We start from the raw sequence: 17,190 nt of genomic DNA, 5'->3' as shown, positions 1-17,190 counted from the left end.
ACACACAAAACAAACAACCCAAACCCTCGCCCTAGGGAGGCTCAGGCTCCGCAGTTCGGTAACTTCCCTAAGGTTTGCTCGGGATGTCAACACCCGGATCCCGGGCCCCGCGTCGGGCCCCGCGGAGTGATCGGTCTCCCGTCCCCGAAGCCACGCAGCCGACGACACGTGGTGAGGGGCGAGACAAGAACTTGCCCTGCAAACAAAGTTGGCAACGGGGAAGTGGGCAAGAGGCAAGTACACATCCAGGCAGAAAAGCAGTCGACCCGTAGGAGGCTCAGCCAGGCCCCCTCGCCCCCGGAGACCGAGCTCGGTTTGCGCGGGTCCGGCCGCACGCACGGGCGAGCTCGGGTCCGACTCAACCGCCATGGCTCCCGTGGAGGCGGCGGCGCGGCGTCCCGGACTCCTTTGCCCTCCGGGCCGCGAGTCACCCGGCCGAGACCGGTCCCCGGGTGGGGGTGGGGGGGCGCCGGCTCCGCAGCCATGTGCCGGGGAAGCGGGGCCCTCCGGATCGCGGCGGCTCGCTGCTCGTGGTCACCCGGGGCCGGTCGGGGCGACACCAGACCTCGCAGGGGGCTGAGGACCGGCAATGCTCTCCGGCCGGGCGGCATTTCCTCTTCCTGCCCGTACGCGGCGTGGCGGCGGCGGAGGCTCCCCGAGGCTGGGTCCCGAGGCCTGACCGCGGCCTACCGGCGGGCGCGAACCACATCGCGCCCCGAGCCGCCGCGCTCCGAGCCGCCGCGCCGCGCCACGCCGCGCCGTGCCGCCTCCGCCGCGCCCGCCGGCCGCGGGGCCTCCGGGCGGCTGGGCCCGGCGCGGGCAGCGAGAGGCGGGGCCGGCGTGCGGGCGGAAGGAGGTGGAGGAGGAGGAAGAGGAGGAGGCGGCGGCCGGGAGCCGGGGGAGAGGGGCGGGGGGCGGGCCGGGGGAGGGGAGGAGCGGGATTTGCGGAGCGCGGCGCCGCTGCCGGGAGCCGGCGGGCCCGAGAGTGACCGAGTCACGGCGGGCGCCGGCGGAGCCGCGGCGACGGACCCGCCTCCTGGAGGAGCTCAGCCCCGGCCAGGCCCGGCCCCATTCCCGCCCCGCGCCGCCTCCCCGCCGCCGCCGCCGCCGCCACCGCCGCCGCCGCCGCGGGAGCGCTCCCCTGCCCACCCCGCCCCCGCGGCCGAGCCCGGGAGTCGAGTGGGAGTCGGCCGGCCGGCGCGGGTAGCTCTGGGACCCCGCGGGGGACATTGCAGCCGGAGCCCGGGAGGGGCCGCGCCGCCACCGTCTGAACTAGGATGTCCCGACATGAAGGTGAGAGGAGCCCCCGCCCCCACCCCCACCGCCCGGGCTTCGGCCTACCCCGCCCGGGCCCCGCGGAGGGCGGCCGGGCAGCGACGGAGACTTCGGCCGAGCCCGAGCCGGGCCCGAGGCGCCGGGCCCGGCGGCGAGCAAGCGAGCGAGGGCGGGCGGTCGCGGTGCGGCTGCCGCCACGGTTGCGGCCGCGGCCCAGAGCTGGGCCTGGTGCCGGAGGCTGGGCGGTCGCCCCGGCCGGAGGGTTTGCACTGTCATGGGGCGAGGGGGGGGAGGGGAGGCGACGGGGCCCGTTACCGGCGGGAGCCGGGCCCTCGGGACTGATACCGGACGCCGAGGCCCGGCCGGCTAGCCGGGGGCCGCGGGCCTCGGCGCGGCCTAGCTCCTGCCGCCCGGAAGGGCCCTGTGCGATCGCGGAGCCGGGTCGAGGGAGGCGGCCGGAGGATAAGGGAGGCGGCCTGAGACCCTGCGGTCGCGTCCGGTCGCCGGGAGACGACGGCGAGTGTCCCCGCCTGCGGGCCACCGCGGGGCGGGCGGGAATGTTCTGTGACCGGGCACGGAACTCCTCACAGACTGGAGCCCGCCCGGCCGCGCGGCTAGGCCTCGGCGCGTCCCTGGGCTCGGGTAACCCAAGTTCCCGGGGCGGATCGGGCCCGGCCGCGGCGAGCCAACTCCCTGCTCGGTCACCTGGTCGGAGCGGGACCTGCTCCCAGCCGTCCCGGAGCCGTCCCCCGCGTGCGCTGCCCCCCAAAACCAGGGTTAGATGGATGGCCGCGCTGAAGCCTGTTCATAGTCAGGGTGGGGGGGAGGGTCTTTGCACTTGGTTGTATGATTTGAAAACACGCTTGGGGTGCAGTTGCAAATAAGCAGGGAACTCCACTTCCAGGGCACAAAGACACAAATGTTTAGGGGGCCGATGGATAGATTGGCTTTGAACTGGTTTTTTTTTTTTTTTTTTTTTTTAAGTGAACTTCAAATTTTACTACCATATGGTTTAGGAAAGGGGGAAGAGGGCTGTGCTTTCTTTGTTTCCCTACTATAGGTTTTAAATAAGTATTGACAGACTTGAGAAAAAGTTTGTGCTGCTTAGGTGATTGCTAGATGTTAGAAGTGACTTGAAAGTATTGTGTACTATATACATTTTAATATCCTCTGTAGGCAAGCTGGGAATGGAGTGAGTTTAGTCAGATTCGTGTGAGATTCACATGGTGGGAAGGGCATTTTTAAGGAAATACAGCTCTTAGGATCTCAAGGTTGAAAAACCTCCGATTTATTAACGTTATGTTTAGAGCAAACTTGGAGAATTTGTATTACCAATTGCAAACAGATATTTACTCCAAGAGCCTTTTGTGTGTGTTTTAAGTATTCTGTGTTTTAAAAGTTAACAAAACTAGCAGGAAATAAGACTGTTTGCTTCGGGGAGCATTTATTGAGTGCTTACTTTTCCAAGTGTTGGACATTTTGAAATAGTAGGTTACTTAGTTTGGTCTCATTGAAAAGAACAGAAATATTTGGAAGCTGTGCCCTATTTTCCCATTTTATCTGCTTAATGGAAATGTATCCACATCCACATTTATGTAATTTTTTGAAGTTGTGATTGAAGTTACATCACATTTCGCTGGGGGAGGGTGGAGGTCCTAGAGGCATTGGTAGAGCACCAGCCAGTGAGTGAAAGGGTCAGATACCCAGTTTGAGTCCAGCCTCTGACCAAAAAGAAAGAAGGGGGAAAAAAGGCAGTTTTATTTGGGGATATTAAAGTTTATCTTAGGTTTGTGCTGCTGGGTTCCTTGACCACCTTCAAGACACAATGAGAGTGAGCACACTGACTGCAGGCTTCCTTGGAACTGTAGGAGCTGGGAGAGTTAAAATTGCAGCCTTGGGAGTGGAGTGTTGGAGATGTATGCCTTTTGCCATAAAGAAGCATCCTGATAGCTTCAGCCTGAGTTTTCTAATTTAATTGTGAGTGGCCTGGGATGAAAGTTCTTTTAAATAAACTCAGTGCTCCACTGCAGTAATTATAATCTCCTGGTTAGGAATATTCTTAGTATAATATACATTGTATAGCTTAAGTTCATCCTTCCCTATTTGCTCCTGTGGGAAGGTGTGTTTTTATAAAACTTTCAGTTACTATCACTTTACTATTACTGAACTGAGGCACACTAGTGGCACACCTTTCCTGGTTACTTATTAATGCCAGATGTTTCTGGAAAGGAGACATACAGTCTCCTTGAAGATTTACAGTACAATGCTTGACCAGACCCTTTTAAGGGTTTGGTTAAGGCCTAAAGGAGGAATAGCAGTCTCATGAATCACATTTAATTCATGAGATGTGTGTGTCGTGTAAAATATTGATTCAGACCACTGTTATTTTCATCAGCAGGAATTTCACCTATCTGTAGATGCACCTCCTTTCTCTTCAGCTAATCAGTCTTTACTGTTTCTTGGTGTGTTTATAGTGCTGCTTGAGTTAGAGATCAGTGCTTCATGTTTTTGAACTCTTTTATTTTTAGTGTGTGTGAGAGTGTTTGAATGCATGCACACACTTTTGTGCACATGTGGCAGTCCTGGGGCCTGAACTCAGGGCTGGGCATTGTCACTGAGCACTTTTGCTCAGGACTGCTACTCTACCATTTGAGCCACAGTTTCACTTCCAGCTTTTTGGTAGTTGGAGATAAACTCGCACATTTCTGCCCAGGCTAGCTTTGAACCACAATCCTTAGATCTTAACCTCCTGAATATCTAAGATTACAGGCATAAGCCACTAGCTTTTTGAGCTCTTTTAATTGTCTATCCATTTCCAATTTGCAGTTCCTTTTTTTTTTTTCTTTCTCACTTTTATGACCTAGAACTGGATGTAGTAGTCCAGTAAAAGGCCAGAACTGTGCTGCCTTGTTTATGATAGGTTTCTATACCAACCCAAGTAACTTGTTACTTTGTCTTTCTACTCACTTTAATGAATTGTACTGTGGCATATGATGGCTTAATGATGTAACTTTGGACCACACAGCCCCAAGAAGGAACTCCAGTGAAGCTTAGAGGCTCAACTGATGAAGCTGTGGACTGACTGCCTCTGCAAGAGGAGATACAACCAGAGAGAAATGCCCTAGCCCAGGGTCAGCATTCTTTCTCTGTGAAGGGCCAGGTAGTAAACATTGTAGGCTTAGAGAGCTGTAAGATTGGTCCTTTTGAAAGCAGCTATAGACAACATGTAATCCAATGAGCATGGATATGTTCCAATTTATGGACATTGACCTTATTTATGGATACTGACATTTGAATTTTATGTAATTTTTATGTGTGATGAAATGTGACTCTTCATTTGAAATACCACCACCATTTAAAAATATAAAAGCCATTCTTAGCTAGTAGGCAGCACAAAAACTGACAGTGGCCAGATTTGGTTCATGGGCCAGTTTACCTACTCTTTACTTAGAGTATAGAACTTTTATTTTTTACTAGAGAAGAACTTTATTTTTTGGAACCAATCTTGTGGTATGAACTCAGGGCCTGGATGCTGCACCTGAGCTACTTTTGCTCCAATTTAGCACCATTACTTGAGCCACAGCTCTACCTCCAGCTTTTTTCGTAGTTTACTGGACATAAGCGTCTCATGGACTTTACTGCCTGGGCTAGCTTTGAACTGAAGTCCTCAGATCTCTCTCCTTTGTAGCTAGGATTACAAGAAGGAGCCACCAGGGCCTGGCTTAGAGTAGACCTTCTGAGAGTTGAGGAAAGTGGAACTGCAGGCAGTTCTGAAAAGGGTCTCTCTGCTGGTGTCCAGACATTGCTACAGATAATGGAGAAAGAGTCTTTGGACTACCAACTCTGCTCAATTATGACTTTCAGAAGTGTCCCAGAATTCCTAGACTTTTCTTTTTTTTTTTTTTTGACAGTCTTGGGCTTGAGCTCAGGGCCTGAGCACTGTCCTTGGACTTTCTCAAAGCTAGAGCTCTACCACTTGAGCCTCAGCACCACTTCTGGCTTTTTTTCTATGTATGTGGTACCGAGGAATCGAACCCGGGTCTTCATGCATGCCAGGCAAGCACTTTTAACCATTAGGCCAAACTCCCGAACCCTCCAAGACTTCTCTTAAATGCATCGTGTAATGTTCTTGTCATATTAGCAAATATTTATAAACATTAATAGTTACTTTATGTTCTGGATACCAGTACCATCTAGTTCTGTTACAGGTAAAATAATCGTTTTTCTAGTTTGTGTATTAAAACTCAGAACTGTGCACCAGTCACCAGTAGCTCACACCTGTAATCCTAGCTATTCAAGAGGCTCAGATCTGAGTGTCATGATTCAAAGCCAATCTAGGCAGGAAATCCATGAGACACAATCTCCAGCTAACCGCCAAAAAGGTGCAAGTGGAGCAATGGTTCAAGTGGCAGAGTGCTAGTCTTGAGCACAAAAGCTCAAGGACAGTACCCAGGTCCCGAGTTCAAGCCCCAGGACCAGCACACGCGCACACACACACACACACACACCAAGAACCCTCTGGCTAGGAATGTACCTTAGTTAGTAGAGTGCATGCTGAACAGAGGATCTGGGTTCATCCCCACCTCCCCCCGCCCCCCCCCCCCAAAAAAAAAAGATTAGATAAAAGTTGGCAATTTCTTTGTGATCCACTAGTTTATTCCTTCCTTATTGTGCTGCAAACAATATAAATGCATCTTCCTTAACATGTAAGTTGTATCTTATCCATTTCCCATATTTCTTGGTTAAAAAAAAAATCCAGTGACTTAAAGCCAAATACGTTATTACTCCAGTTAATCAGTTAGGCCCCATATACTCATAATTTAGCTAATAAGCCTTAAGTAAGATATTACTTCAAGCTCTGAGTAAGCACTTAATACTTTTGTGTATGTGTGTATGTATGTATATGTATATGTATGTGTTTGTGTGTTTGTGCCAGTCTGGGGCTTTGAACTCTAGGCTTGAATGCCGTCTCTGAGTCAAGGCTAGCATTCTATCACTTTGAGCCACAGATCCACTTTGGGCTTTTTTGATGATCTATTGGAGATGAGTATCTTACAGACTTTCCTGCCCTGGCTGGCTTCTAACCATGATCCCCAGATCTCAGATTTTAGTAGCTAGGATTATGGGTGTGTGCCACCAGCACCTGGCTGAATTAGTGTTTTTTTTTTAGAGTCTGGCTGTGCCACAGGGATGCCCTCAGAGCTAACTCTTTGACTCAAGGAATCTACCTGACTTTTTTGTGTTTAAGGTATGAACTCAGGCCCTCTGTTGCACAAGCCAGAACCATAATTCTCCTGCTTATGTCTCTTTCATAGCTTAGATTATAGCAGTGTTGTGTGCCACATACAGTCTTTTTATTATTATTAAGATTGTAAGATAGGTATCCAAGGCTCACTCCTATAATCCTTAACTACTCAAGAGACTTGAGATCTAAGGATCACAATTTGAAACCAGTCCAGGCGGGAAAATCCACAAGACAATTACCTCCAATTAAATACCCCTCAAAAAGCTGGAAGTGGAGCTATGGCTGTAGCGGTACAGCTAGCCTTGAGTGAAAACACATTTGCGTGCGCGCACGCGCAAACACACACACACACACTCACACACACACTCACACACACTGATTATACTCTCACCTGAGTTGCTGTGGCTCATGCCTATCGTCCTAGCTACTCAAAATAGTTGTCTGAGACCTAAAGATCATGGTTCTGCTGAAGTGACTCTTTATCCAACAGGTAACCAACAAAGCCAGAATGGAGGTAAGGTTCAAGTAGCAAAGCTTTTTGGTAGTTAATTGGAGATGAGTCTCAGGGACATTTCTGCCTTTGAACTATAATCATCAGCTCTCACTCTCACCCTCCCAAGTACTAGATCCGTGCGCTGAGTTCAAGCCCCAGTACTGTCTCTCTCTTTCACACACACACACACACACACACACACACACACACACAAAATTTTGGGCCGGGAGCATGACTTAGTGGTAGAATGCTTGCCTAGCATGCATGAAGCCCTGGGTTCGATTCCTCCATACTACCTACACAGACAAAGTGGGAAGTGGTGCTGTGGCTCAAGTGGTCTTGGTAGAGTGCTAGCCTTGAAGAAAGCTCAAGGACAGTGCGTAGGCCCTGAGTTCAAGCTCCAGGACCGGCAAAAAAAAAGAAAGAAAGAAAAAATACAATTTTATCTCATATAACTAGTATTTTTGAATATATAAACATGCACATTATAGAGTGCAGTCTTTTTTTAAAGTTATGCCACTCCAAGTTATATTTTTCTCTTAAAAAATGCGCTAAAAACACATGGGATAATCTTCAGTCTCCGAGTAAGTTGTAATAATTTTGCTCTCAGAGATTAGGGATTGCAAATCAGACCTGGTAATTGTGTTTGTTTGTTTGTTTGTTTGTGGGTCATGGGACTTGGACCCTGGGCTGGGTGGTGTCCCTGAGCTCTTCAGCTCAAGGCTACTACCTTATTCCTTGAGCCACAGCTCCACTTCGAGAATTTTTGGTCCTCAATTGAAGTAACTTCTCCTGGACTTTCCTACCAGGACTGGCTTTGAACCATAATCCTCAGATCTTAGCCTCTGAGTAGCTAGGGTTACAAGCATGAGCCATCTGCAACTGGCTGCATTTATTTCTTTTTTCTTTTACTTCATTCTCTCCTCTTCATTCCTCATCCTTCTCTTCAGCCCATCCTACCCCTTTGAAGTACCAGTTTCCTGGTGTTTATTCTGTTAACCTTTGATTTAGCCTTTTTAAGGAATTAAAACCATTTGAGATCGCCCTAGGCTACTGTATTTCAGTGCATTTGGGTATACTTGTATACTACTCAAATTATTTACTTATAAACGAATTCTGGCTTCCACATAAGAGAGAAAACATGTAACTTTTGTCTCTATGGGCCTGACTTCACTTAACATAATTTTTTCCAGGTTCTTCCATTTCTTTGCAAATGATACAGTATCATTCTAATGGATAAATAAAAGTTCCATTGTGAATATATACCATGTTTTCTTGATCCATTTGTCATTGATTTCATTCTCAGCTGATTCTGTACCTGGGCTATGGTGAATAGTGCTGCAATGAACATAGTTGTGCTGGTGATTTTTTTTTTATGCTGTTTTTCCTATAACAAAGTGAATAAACTACTGATAAAATCTGCATTACAATCAATGTCTTCTTAAAACTCATTAAAAGATTATGACATTCCTAAGACTCTTAGTTTCCATAAAGCACGATTTACTAGCAATTTGGACCTATACCTACATTGATACTGATGTTCTGTGGATTGTCCTGTTTTTTTATTTTTTTTAAATCAGTCAGGCACGGTGTCTCACGCCTGTAATCCTAGCTACTCAGGAGGCTGAGATTTGAAGACCTCAGTTCAAAGCCAGCCAGGGCACTAAAGTCTGTGAGACTCTTCTCCAGTTAACCATTAGAAAACTGGAAGTGGTGCTGTGGCTCAAGGAGTAGGGCAGTAGCCTTGAGTTGAAGACCAGGGACAGCGCCCAGGCCCAGAGTTCAAGCCCCACGACTGACCAAAAAAAAAATTCTGATTTATATTTACTATTACTCCAATAAATGGCAGATAAGAATATAATTTTATGAGGAAATGTGTCATATTTTAATTTCTAGTGTCTATGGTTTCATTTAAACTTCAGGTCTGTAGTATATTTGCCCATATTTTGGCAAGTTAAAAATATAAAATATATAGCATTCTTACTTTAACATGGGGATTTCATTTGTAGAAATTTCCTTTAAGCTTACATTTTTAAATGTACTAGCACCGATTTTGTTTGAAGATAGTAAACTTTACTTTTTTTAATGCCAGTACTGAGACTTGAACCTCTAACTTTGTGTTCTCTCACTACCTGGATAGATCTTTTCACTTTTTTTGCCAGGCAATATAGTAAACTGTTTCATAGTGGAAACTTATTTCAAAATTTCCTTTTAGCCAGTGCCAGTGGCTCATGCCTGTAATCCTAGCTACTCAGGAAGATGAGATCTTAGGATCATAGTACAAAGCCAGCCTGGACAAGAAAGTCCATGAGATTCTTACCTCCAGTTAACCATCAGTAAACGAGTAGTGGGAGTGTGGCTCAATTTGGTAGTGGACTAGTCTTGAGTGAGAAGAGCTCAGGAACAGACCTAGTCCCTGACTTTAAGCCCCATGACCACCACCACCAACAAAAAAGAATTCTGTTTCTAATAAAAAATTTACAAAAGTTTTTAATTGTTTTTTTTTTTTTTTTTTGCCAGTCCTGGGCTTGAGCTCAGGGCTTGAGCACTGTCCTTGGACTTTCTCAAGGCTAGCACTCTACCACTTGAGCCTCAGCACCACTTCCGGCTTTTTGCTATGTATGTAGGGTACCGAGGAATCGAACCCGGGTCTTCGTGCATGCTAGGCAAGCACTCTACCACTAGGCCAAGCTCCCGGCCCCTTTTAATTGTTTTTTAAACATTGGCCACAGGGCTTGAACTCTGGACCTGAGTGCTATCCATTAACACTAATTTTAGTTTTGTGTTATGGTTTTTTTTTTTTCATTTCCTTATAAAATGACAGTTGTATTTTTTTCCTGCCTCTGAAGTTATTCATTAAAGTTTATGGAAAGGCCTTTAAAAGTACACTTGTAGAGTGCAATATTTTGCAATTGTAGTAATTTTTATATATTAGCTATATCCTGATTGATGTTGGAGATTTAGGGTAAGGCAGTTTCTTAGGGGAACATATTATCTAGATTGCATGGGAAGGATAGGAAGACTTAAGAAAAGACATGTTCTTGGGATAGTAAGGACAGGAGGCAAGAAGAGTGTTATTAAAGGAAAGATAAAGACAAGGTGGCTATGAAGCTTGGATGTGACCTGTAGCTAGAGGCATCAGAAACAAAATCAGCCTTCACTAAGCATGAGGACATATTCCAGCACTCCAGAGGAAGGGCAGGGGGAGCCCTAATTTCTTTTCTTTCCAGAGGGTAAAAGCAAAATGAGTTGTTTTTGTTTTTTGTGGGTTTTTTTTTGCCAATCCTAGGCTTGAGCTCAGGGCCTGTGCACTGTCCTAGGACTTTGTCAAGGCTAGAGCTCAACCACTTGAGCCACAGCACCACTTCCAGCTTTTTTCTATATATATGGCACCAAGGAATCGAACCTGGGTCTTCGTGCATGCTAGGCAAGCACTCTACCACTAAGCCAAACTCCCAGCCCTGTTTTTTTGTTTTTTGTTTTTTGTTTTTACCAGTAGGTAAGACATGAAATAAATAAAAGATAATTGCTTTGTTGGGTACCTTTTTTTTTTTTTTGGCTAGTCCTGGGACTTGAACTAAGGGCCTAAGCACTGTCCCTGAGCTGCTTTTGCTCAAGGCTAGCAATCTACCACTTAAGCCACAGAGTAGCCTTTTCTGTTTATGTGGTTCTGAGGAATGGAACACAGGGCTTCAGGCATGCTAGTAGGCAAGTACTCTACCACTAAGCCATGCTCCTAGCCCCTTTGGGTACCTTCTAAAGTATCATTTCTCCTGCTGTGTGAGTGCATATGCAAGGGAGTTTGCGGACATCAGCTCAGGATCTATGGCTCTCAGTCTGTGTGTGTGTGTGTGTGTGTGTGTGTGTGTGTGTGTGTGTGTGTGATATTAGGGCATGAACTTGGGGCCCGAGCAATGTGTATGTGTGATATTAGGGCATGAACTTGGGGCCTGAGCAATGGCCCTGAGGTTTTTGTCCTCCACTCCTTGAGCTACAGCTCTCCTTCCTGCTTTTTTTGGTGATTAACTGGAGATAAGTCTCAGGCCTTCCTGCCCAGGCTGACTTTGAACTGTTAGTAGCTGAGTAACTAGGATTACAGGCATGAGGCACCAGCACCAGCCGTGCCTGCCTAATGATTTTTTTTGGGGGGGGGGTCATTTGTGGCACTTGAACTCAGGGCCTGGGCACTGCCTTAAATCTTTTTTGCTGTAGGCTAGTGCTCCACCATTTTAGCACTACTTCCCTTTTTTGAGTGGCTCATTGGAACTAAGAGTCACATGGAGACTTCCCTGCCCAGGCTGTCTTTAACCAAGATCCTCAGGTCTCAGTCTCCTGAGATTGTGGTTCAAAGCCAGCCTGGTGAAAGTCCCTAAGACTTATTTCCAAGTAACCACCAGAAAACCAGAAGGATTACAGGCATGAGCCACAGGCGCCCAGCTCTTCCTAGTGGATTTTTTTTGGGGGGGGGAGGTGAGTGGGGAGAACCAGTCCTGGGGCTTGAGCTCATGGCCTGGGCACTGTCCCTGAGCTTCTTTTACTCACCCTATCACTTGAGCAACATCACTACTTCCAGCTTTTTCGTTTTTGTGGTACCAAGAAATGGAACCAGGGCTTCATGCGTGCTGGGTAAGCACTCAGCCTCTCCTAGTGATTTTTTTCCCCCATTGTGGGATTTGAACTCTGGGCCTGAGCTCTTTAGCTCAAGGCTAGTGCTCTACCACATTGAGCCATAGCACTACTTCTGATTTTCTGGTGGTTACTTGGAAATAAGAGTCTTAGGGACTTTCATCAGGCTGGCTTTGAACCCCAATCCTCAAATCTCAGTCTCCTGTGTAGTTAGGATTACAGGCATGAGCCACCTGGGTTCAGCTCTCCTAGTGATTTTTTTTTTGCCAGTCCTGCGCCTGAGCACTGTCCTTGGGCTTTTTCAAGGCTAGAGCTCTACCACTTGAGCCACAGCACGACTTCTGCTTTATTCAATGTATATGGTACTGAGGAATCAAACCGGGTCTTCGCGCATGCTAGACAAGCACTCTACCACTAGGCCAAGCTCCTGGCCTCTCCTAGTGATTTTTAATTGAAGTTACTCACTATAAAATTTGTTTCTAAATGTTATCTTTCTAAATTGTAGCAAACTAGAGTTGTAGATCTGTTAATTGATACACTTGGTCAGTTAGTTTAATCTCTTCTATTGTGACAGAATCATCCCAGCAAGCAATGCAGCACAGGTGGCCACAGGTGGTTCAGGGAAAAAGTATGGATAGACTGCTGCTAGGGAATGGGGGTGGGGGAAATCTCTGCTATCACAAAGAGGAGTCCATTTCCTCATCTCCAGCTAGTGGGACACAACAGTGACTGAGTTGACATCATGATCTTTTTTTCCCCCCCCACATTATTTCTGTCAAATTGTGTGAGATATTCAAGTTTGAGTTATAGCATTATGCCCCAGTACAGGCACAAAAAAAGAAGGAGAAACGAACAGCCTACTACAATTCATTCTGGTTCTTTTCTTTTTCTTTTAACACTGTCCTCATGCAAAGTTAAGCATCCCTCCAATGGCAACCCTACCTATGTTCTGGCATTTTAAAGCTGAAATTGCGTACTTATCAGCCTCCCCCACCAGATTACTGAAAAGAGGAATAGTGTTAATTTTGTTACCTTTTTACTGTACTATCCACCTTGCTGGTAGCTTAATCTTGGCCCTGCAACATTGATTGTTAGATATGTTAGTACTTGTGTAAAAATACTTTGAGGATCAAGGTTCAAAGCCAGCTAGATCAGGAAAGTCCATGAGACTCTTTGTTTCAGTTAACCACCAACAAAACTGGAATTGGTGGTTTTTTGTTTGTGCTTTTTTGTTTTGTTTTGTTTTTACCAGTCCTGAGACTTGAACTCAGGTCCTAAGCACTGTCCTTGGGCGTTTTTTTCTTTTTTTCCCTCAAGGATAGCACTCTACCACTTGAGCCACAGCACCACTTCTGGTCTTTTCTATGTAAGTGGTACCAAGGAATCAAACCCTGGTCTTCTTGCATGCTAGGCAAGCACTCTACTGGTAGGCCACGCTTCCAGCCCTCTTTTTGTTTTTGGCTCAAATGGTAGAGTGCTAGCTTTGTGCCCCCAAAAGGCAAGCAAACAGCAAAAAAAACAAAAAACCCTCATGAACAGAACCCAGGACTTGACTTCAAGTCCTAGAACTGGCATACACACATCCCCATATACACACAAATATGTTCTGTTAGACTGCAAATATTCTCCTTTATCTGGGAAGCTGATAACAAGGAAGAGATTGTGGGAAACTCAAAGAAGAGGGGTGAACAAACTATATGCAGCCAAAATTACTGAAGGGATTAACTTTTGTGACAGTGGCATGAGATAATGTTTTGGTCTGCCTATGGCTCTAGTTTCAAATTAATTGGACATGGGTTCTACATATCAGTTGCAAAAAGTTTCAGGTTTTTTTTTCTGATTCAGCCATTGGCTTGTGGCTATTTATGGGCTGCCTATTCTAGTACCACTCAGAGTTGCTTCCAGTGCTAGTGATGATAATATAATGTTCAGTAGGTTTGAAACTAGTTTGGAAATCAAATTCTTTCCAGTATGCTGGAAATAGCCCTTTAAGTTTATATTTTATGACAGGTTGTTAAACCATGTAAGTATTTTACTATTTTGGCAATATTTGCACATAATCCCTCCTCTACACTCTTGTTTTCTTCTTTTTGTATGGATACTGAGGCTTAAGCTCAGTGTCTCATTCTTTTGCTTACTTCCCTCCCCCCACTATGATTAGCACTCTACTACTTGAGCCAGCCTCCAACCTAGCGAACCCCCATGGTGTGACCTCAATTCCCCATGAATTGAAGATGAGTCTTGTAGACTTTTCTGTCCAGGCTGGCTTTAAACTTTATTCCTCAGATCTCAGCTTTCTTATTTTCCTTTACATTTCACAATTCAGTTTCTTCTGCCTAGTAGTTTCTTTCCTTTACAGTAAAGTTATCCTTAAACTATAGTGTCATTCTTAAGTTTCATATACATCCGTATGTTAAAATTTGTTCAAATATATTCTTCATAGGCTTACAATTATCTCTTGCTGCTAAGCATGCAAAGAGCTTAATGAATTAAATATTTAATTTTTATAAACTTAGTTTTCTGTGTCTTGGATTTTGTGAGTGCTGATGGTTATATAGGTAACACCTGCTAGGCTGCAGCCTTCCTTACTCTACTTGTTTTACTCTTGGTCTACCAGTATTCCTGTTCAGTGCCTTTTGTAGTTGTGGAAGTTTGGCAATGTGAACAATGACAAGATTCTAAATTAGGAGTTAAAGATAGTGAAGGGAAGCAGGCAGGGGCTATAGACATGTCCCTTTTCAGGAGGAATAAAATTTTAGCACAAGCTGGGGTTGATTGGATGATAGATGGGAAGCAGGTAGTTGTCATATTCAGATACTGTTGTGCTTAGCAGTATTGACTTTTGAAGATTATGATACAGTTAATTATAGTTATGAATAAATGTAAACTGCAGTGTTTGTGGGGCTAATAGGCCAGTGTATGTCTACTGGTGGCAAAGGTGGAATTAGTTTTCCCTATCCATAGAAAAATGGCCTTTCAGTATTAGTCCAGGATCAGGATTTTTATGCTATCTAGGTGAAGCATACTATATATCTTCATCTTTTATTGCTCTGGATCATTTTCTACAAGCTTTTTTTTTTTTGCATTATTTCTGGTAATGTTTTAAGATTGTTATAAGGGTGATATACAGAGGAGTTACCATTTCATAAGTCAGGTGATGAGTGTATTTCTTTTTGGTTGATGTTACCCCTTCCTTCACTGTCTCAGTGTTTTCCTCCTGTTCCCACAAGTTGTATGATTCAGTTTCAGCATAGTGTCATTATTTTTATTGCCATTAAGTAGTTGTTCAAAGGAGTTACAATTCGTAAGTCAGGTTATGAGTATACTACTTCTTGGTCAATGTTAACTTTATTCTCCTCTGTTTACTCCCTCCCATCCCTACCTCAGTCTACAATTTTAACTTTAGTTTTTGCTGGTCCTCGGGCTTGAATTTAGGCCCTAGGCACTGTCCCTAAGCTTTTGTGCTCAAAGCTAGTGTTCTACCACTTGAGCCACAGCTCCACTTCTGGATTTTTGTGGTTATCTGGAGTTAACTATGGAAAAGTACAACTCTCCCGTTTCAGTCTATCACAGATTACTCTGCACCCATTTGTTGAATACATATTTGAGTTAGGCACTATTTCTAGTAATAGGGATACCACAAAGCAGTAAGTTCCTATTTTTTAATACTTTGATTATCTTAGAAGAGATGCACTAAGGGAAGGCAAAATATGGTTCATAGGCCAAGTATAGTTACTACTTTTGTGTGTGTGTGTGTGCGCATGTGCTGATACTGGAGCTTGAACTCAGGGCCTGTGTTCTTACTCAGCTTTTCTTCCTTAAGGCAGATGCTCAATCAATGAGCCATGCCTCTATACCTTTCTTTTTGCTGGTTAATTTGAGAGAAGAGTCTCTGAAGTTCAACTGCCTGGTCTGGCATGATCTTTCTGATTTCAGCCTCTTGAGTAGCTAGGATTATAGGCATGGACCACTAGCACCCGACAACTGCTTTTTTTGTTGGGGAGCGGGGTCCTTGAACTCTGGGCCTGGGCACTGTCCCTGAGCTCTTCAGTTCAAGGCTAGTGTTCTGCCACTTGAGCCACTGCTCCACTTCTGGTTTTCTGGTGGCTAACTGGAGATAAGAGTCTCACAGACTTTCGCTGCAGTTGGCTTTGAAACTTGATCCTCAGATCTCAGCCTCCTGAGTAACTAGGATTACAGGTGTGAGCCAGTGACACCTGGCTGGCTTCTAAAAATATTTTAAATATTCAGAGGAGTTATGCCTTTGGTTTCTTCCCCCTAAGAGTATCCTCTAGACTGCTGGTGGATGCTGATAGTCCTATGTAAGTTATTTTATATCTAGTTATATTTTAAATCTAGCTTTCACATGCGAGAGAAAACACGTACTGTTGGTCTCTCTGAACTTGGCTTACCTCACTTAACATGAGTTGTTCTAGGTCCATCCCGTTTCCCTACAAATGACATAATTTTTGTAATGGATGAATGAAATTCCATTGTGTATATGTGCCACATTTTTGGATCCACTCATCTATTGTAGAGCATCTGGACTGTTTTCATAACTTGCCTATTGTAAATAGCATAGCAGCAAACATGGATGTGCAAATGTCTTTACCATATCATGATTTGTAATGCTGTGGAGATGGAAATGCCCCAAAGTGGTATTACTGGGTCATAGGGAATTTTTATATTTAGTTTTTGTTGTTGTTGTTGTTGTTTTTTTTGGTAAGTTGTAGAGCTTGATCTCTGGGCCTGGGTGCTGTCTTTGAGCGATTCAGCTCAAGCTACTGTCCTACCCCTGACCCACAGCGCCATTTCCAGTTTTCTATTGGTTAATTGGATACGAGTCTCATGGACTTTAGTGCCTTAGCTGACTTTGAACCGAGATCCTCAGATCTCAGCCCCCTGATTACAGGCGTGAGCCACTGCGCCCAGCTCTATGAACCTTTTTGAGAAACCTTCAAAGCACCATTCAGAGTAGTTGCACTAGTTTACATTCCCACCAGTGCAATAGAATAGGGTTTCTTCTTCCCCACATCCGCATCAACATTTGTTTTTCTCAAATTCTTTTTTTGGGGGGGGTCTTGAACTCAGGGCCTGGGCACTGTCCCTGAGTTTATTTTGCTCAAGGCTAGCACTCTTAACACTTGAACCACAGCACCCACCTTTCTCTGCTTATGTGGTACTGAGGAATCAAACCCAGGGCTTCAGGCATGCTAGGCAAGCATTCTACTAAGCCACATTCCAAGCCTTCAGATTATTTTTTGGGGGTGGGCGGGTCATGGGGCTTGACCTGTGGGTCTGGGTGCTATCTTTTAGCTCTTCAGTTCAAGGCTATACCCTTCCCCTGGGCCTGAGCACTGTCCCTGAGCTCTTCAGCTTAAGGCTACCTCCCTACCCTTGAGCCAAGCCCCACTTCCCATTTCTAGAGGTTAATTGGAGATGAGAGTCTTAGGTCCTTTTGTGCCCGGGCTAACTTTGAACCTTGATCCTCAGATCTCAGCCTCCTGAGAAGCTAGGATTACAGGTGTGAGCCACTTTGCTCAGCTTCGAA

At 45.7% G+C, this 17,190-nt stretch overlaps 1 protein-coding gene across 1 annotated transcript in view; it reads left to right on the top strand.

The window, feature by feature from the left end:
• Positions 1-923: 923 nt before the first annotated feature.
• The window catches only part of Kcmf1 (potassium channel modulatory factor 1), a 71,245-nt gene continuing 54,978 nt past the window's right edge, over positions 924-17,190 (top strand). Inside the window, exon 1 of the mRNA XM_090336586.1 lies at positions 924-1,293. Coding sequence (XP_090192712.1) covers positions 1,278-1,293 — 16 coding nt within the window. The 5' untranslated portion in view covers positions 924-1,277. The remainder of the gene's footprint in view (positions 1,294-17,190) is intronic.

This window comes from Megascapheus bottae, chromosome 7, assembly GCF_031878675.1.
Source record: "Megascapheus bottae isolate mThoBot1 chromosome 7, mThoBot2.hap1, whole genome shotgun sequence".
Classification (NCBI taxonomy): Eukaryota; Metazoa; Chordata; class Mammalia; order Rodentia; family Geomyidae; genus Megascapheus; species Megascapheus bottae.
Note: the sequence above shows the minus strand (reverse complement) of the source record. Positions and strands in the feature narration are given on the sequence as shown.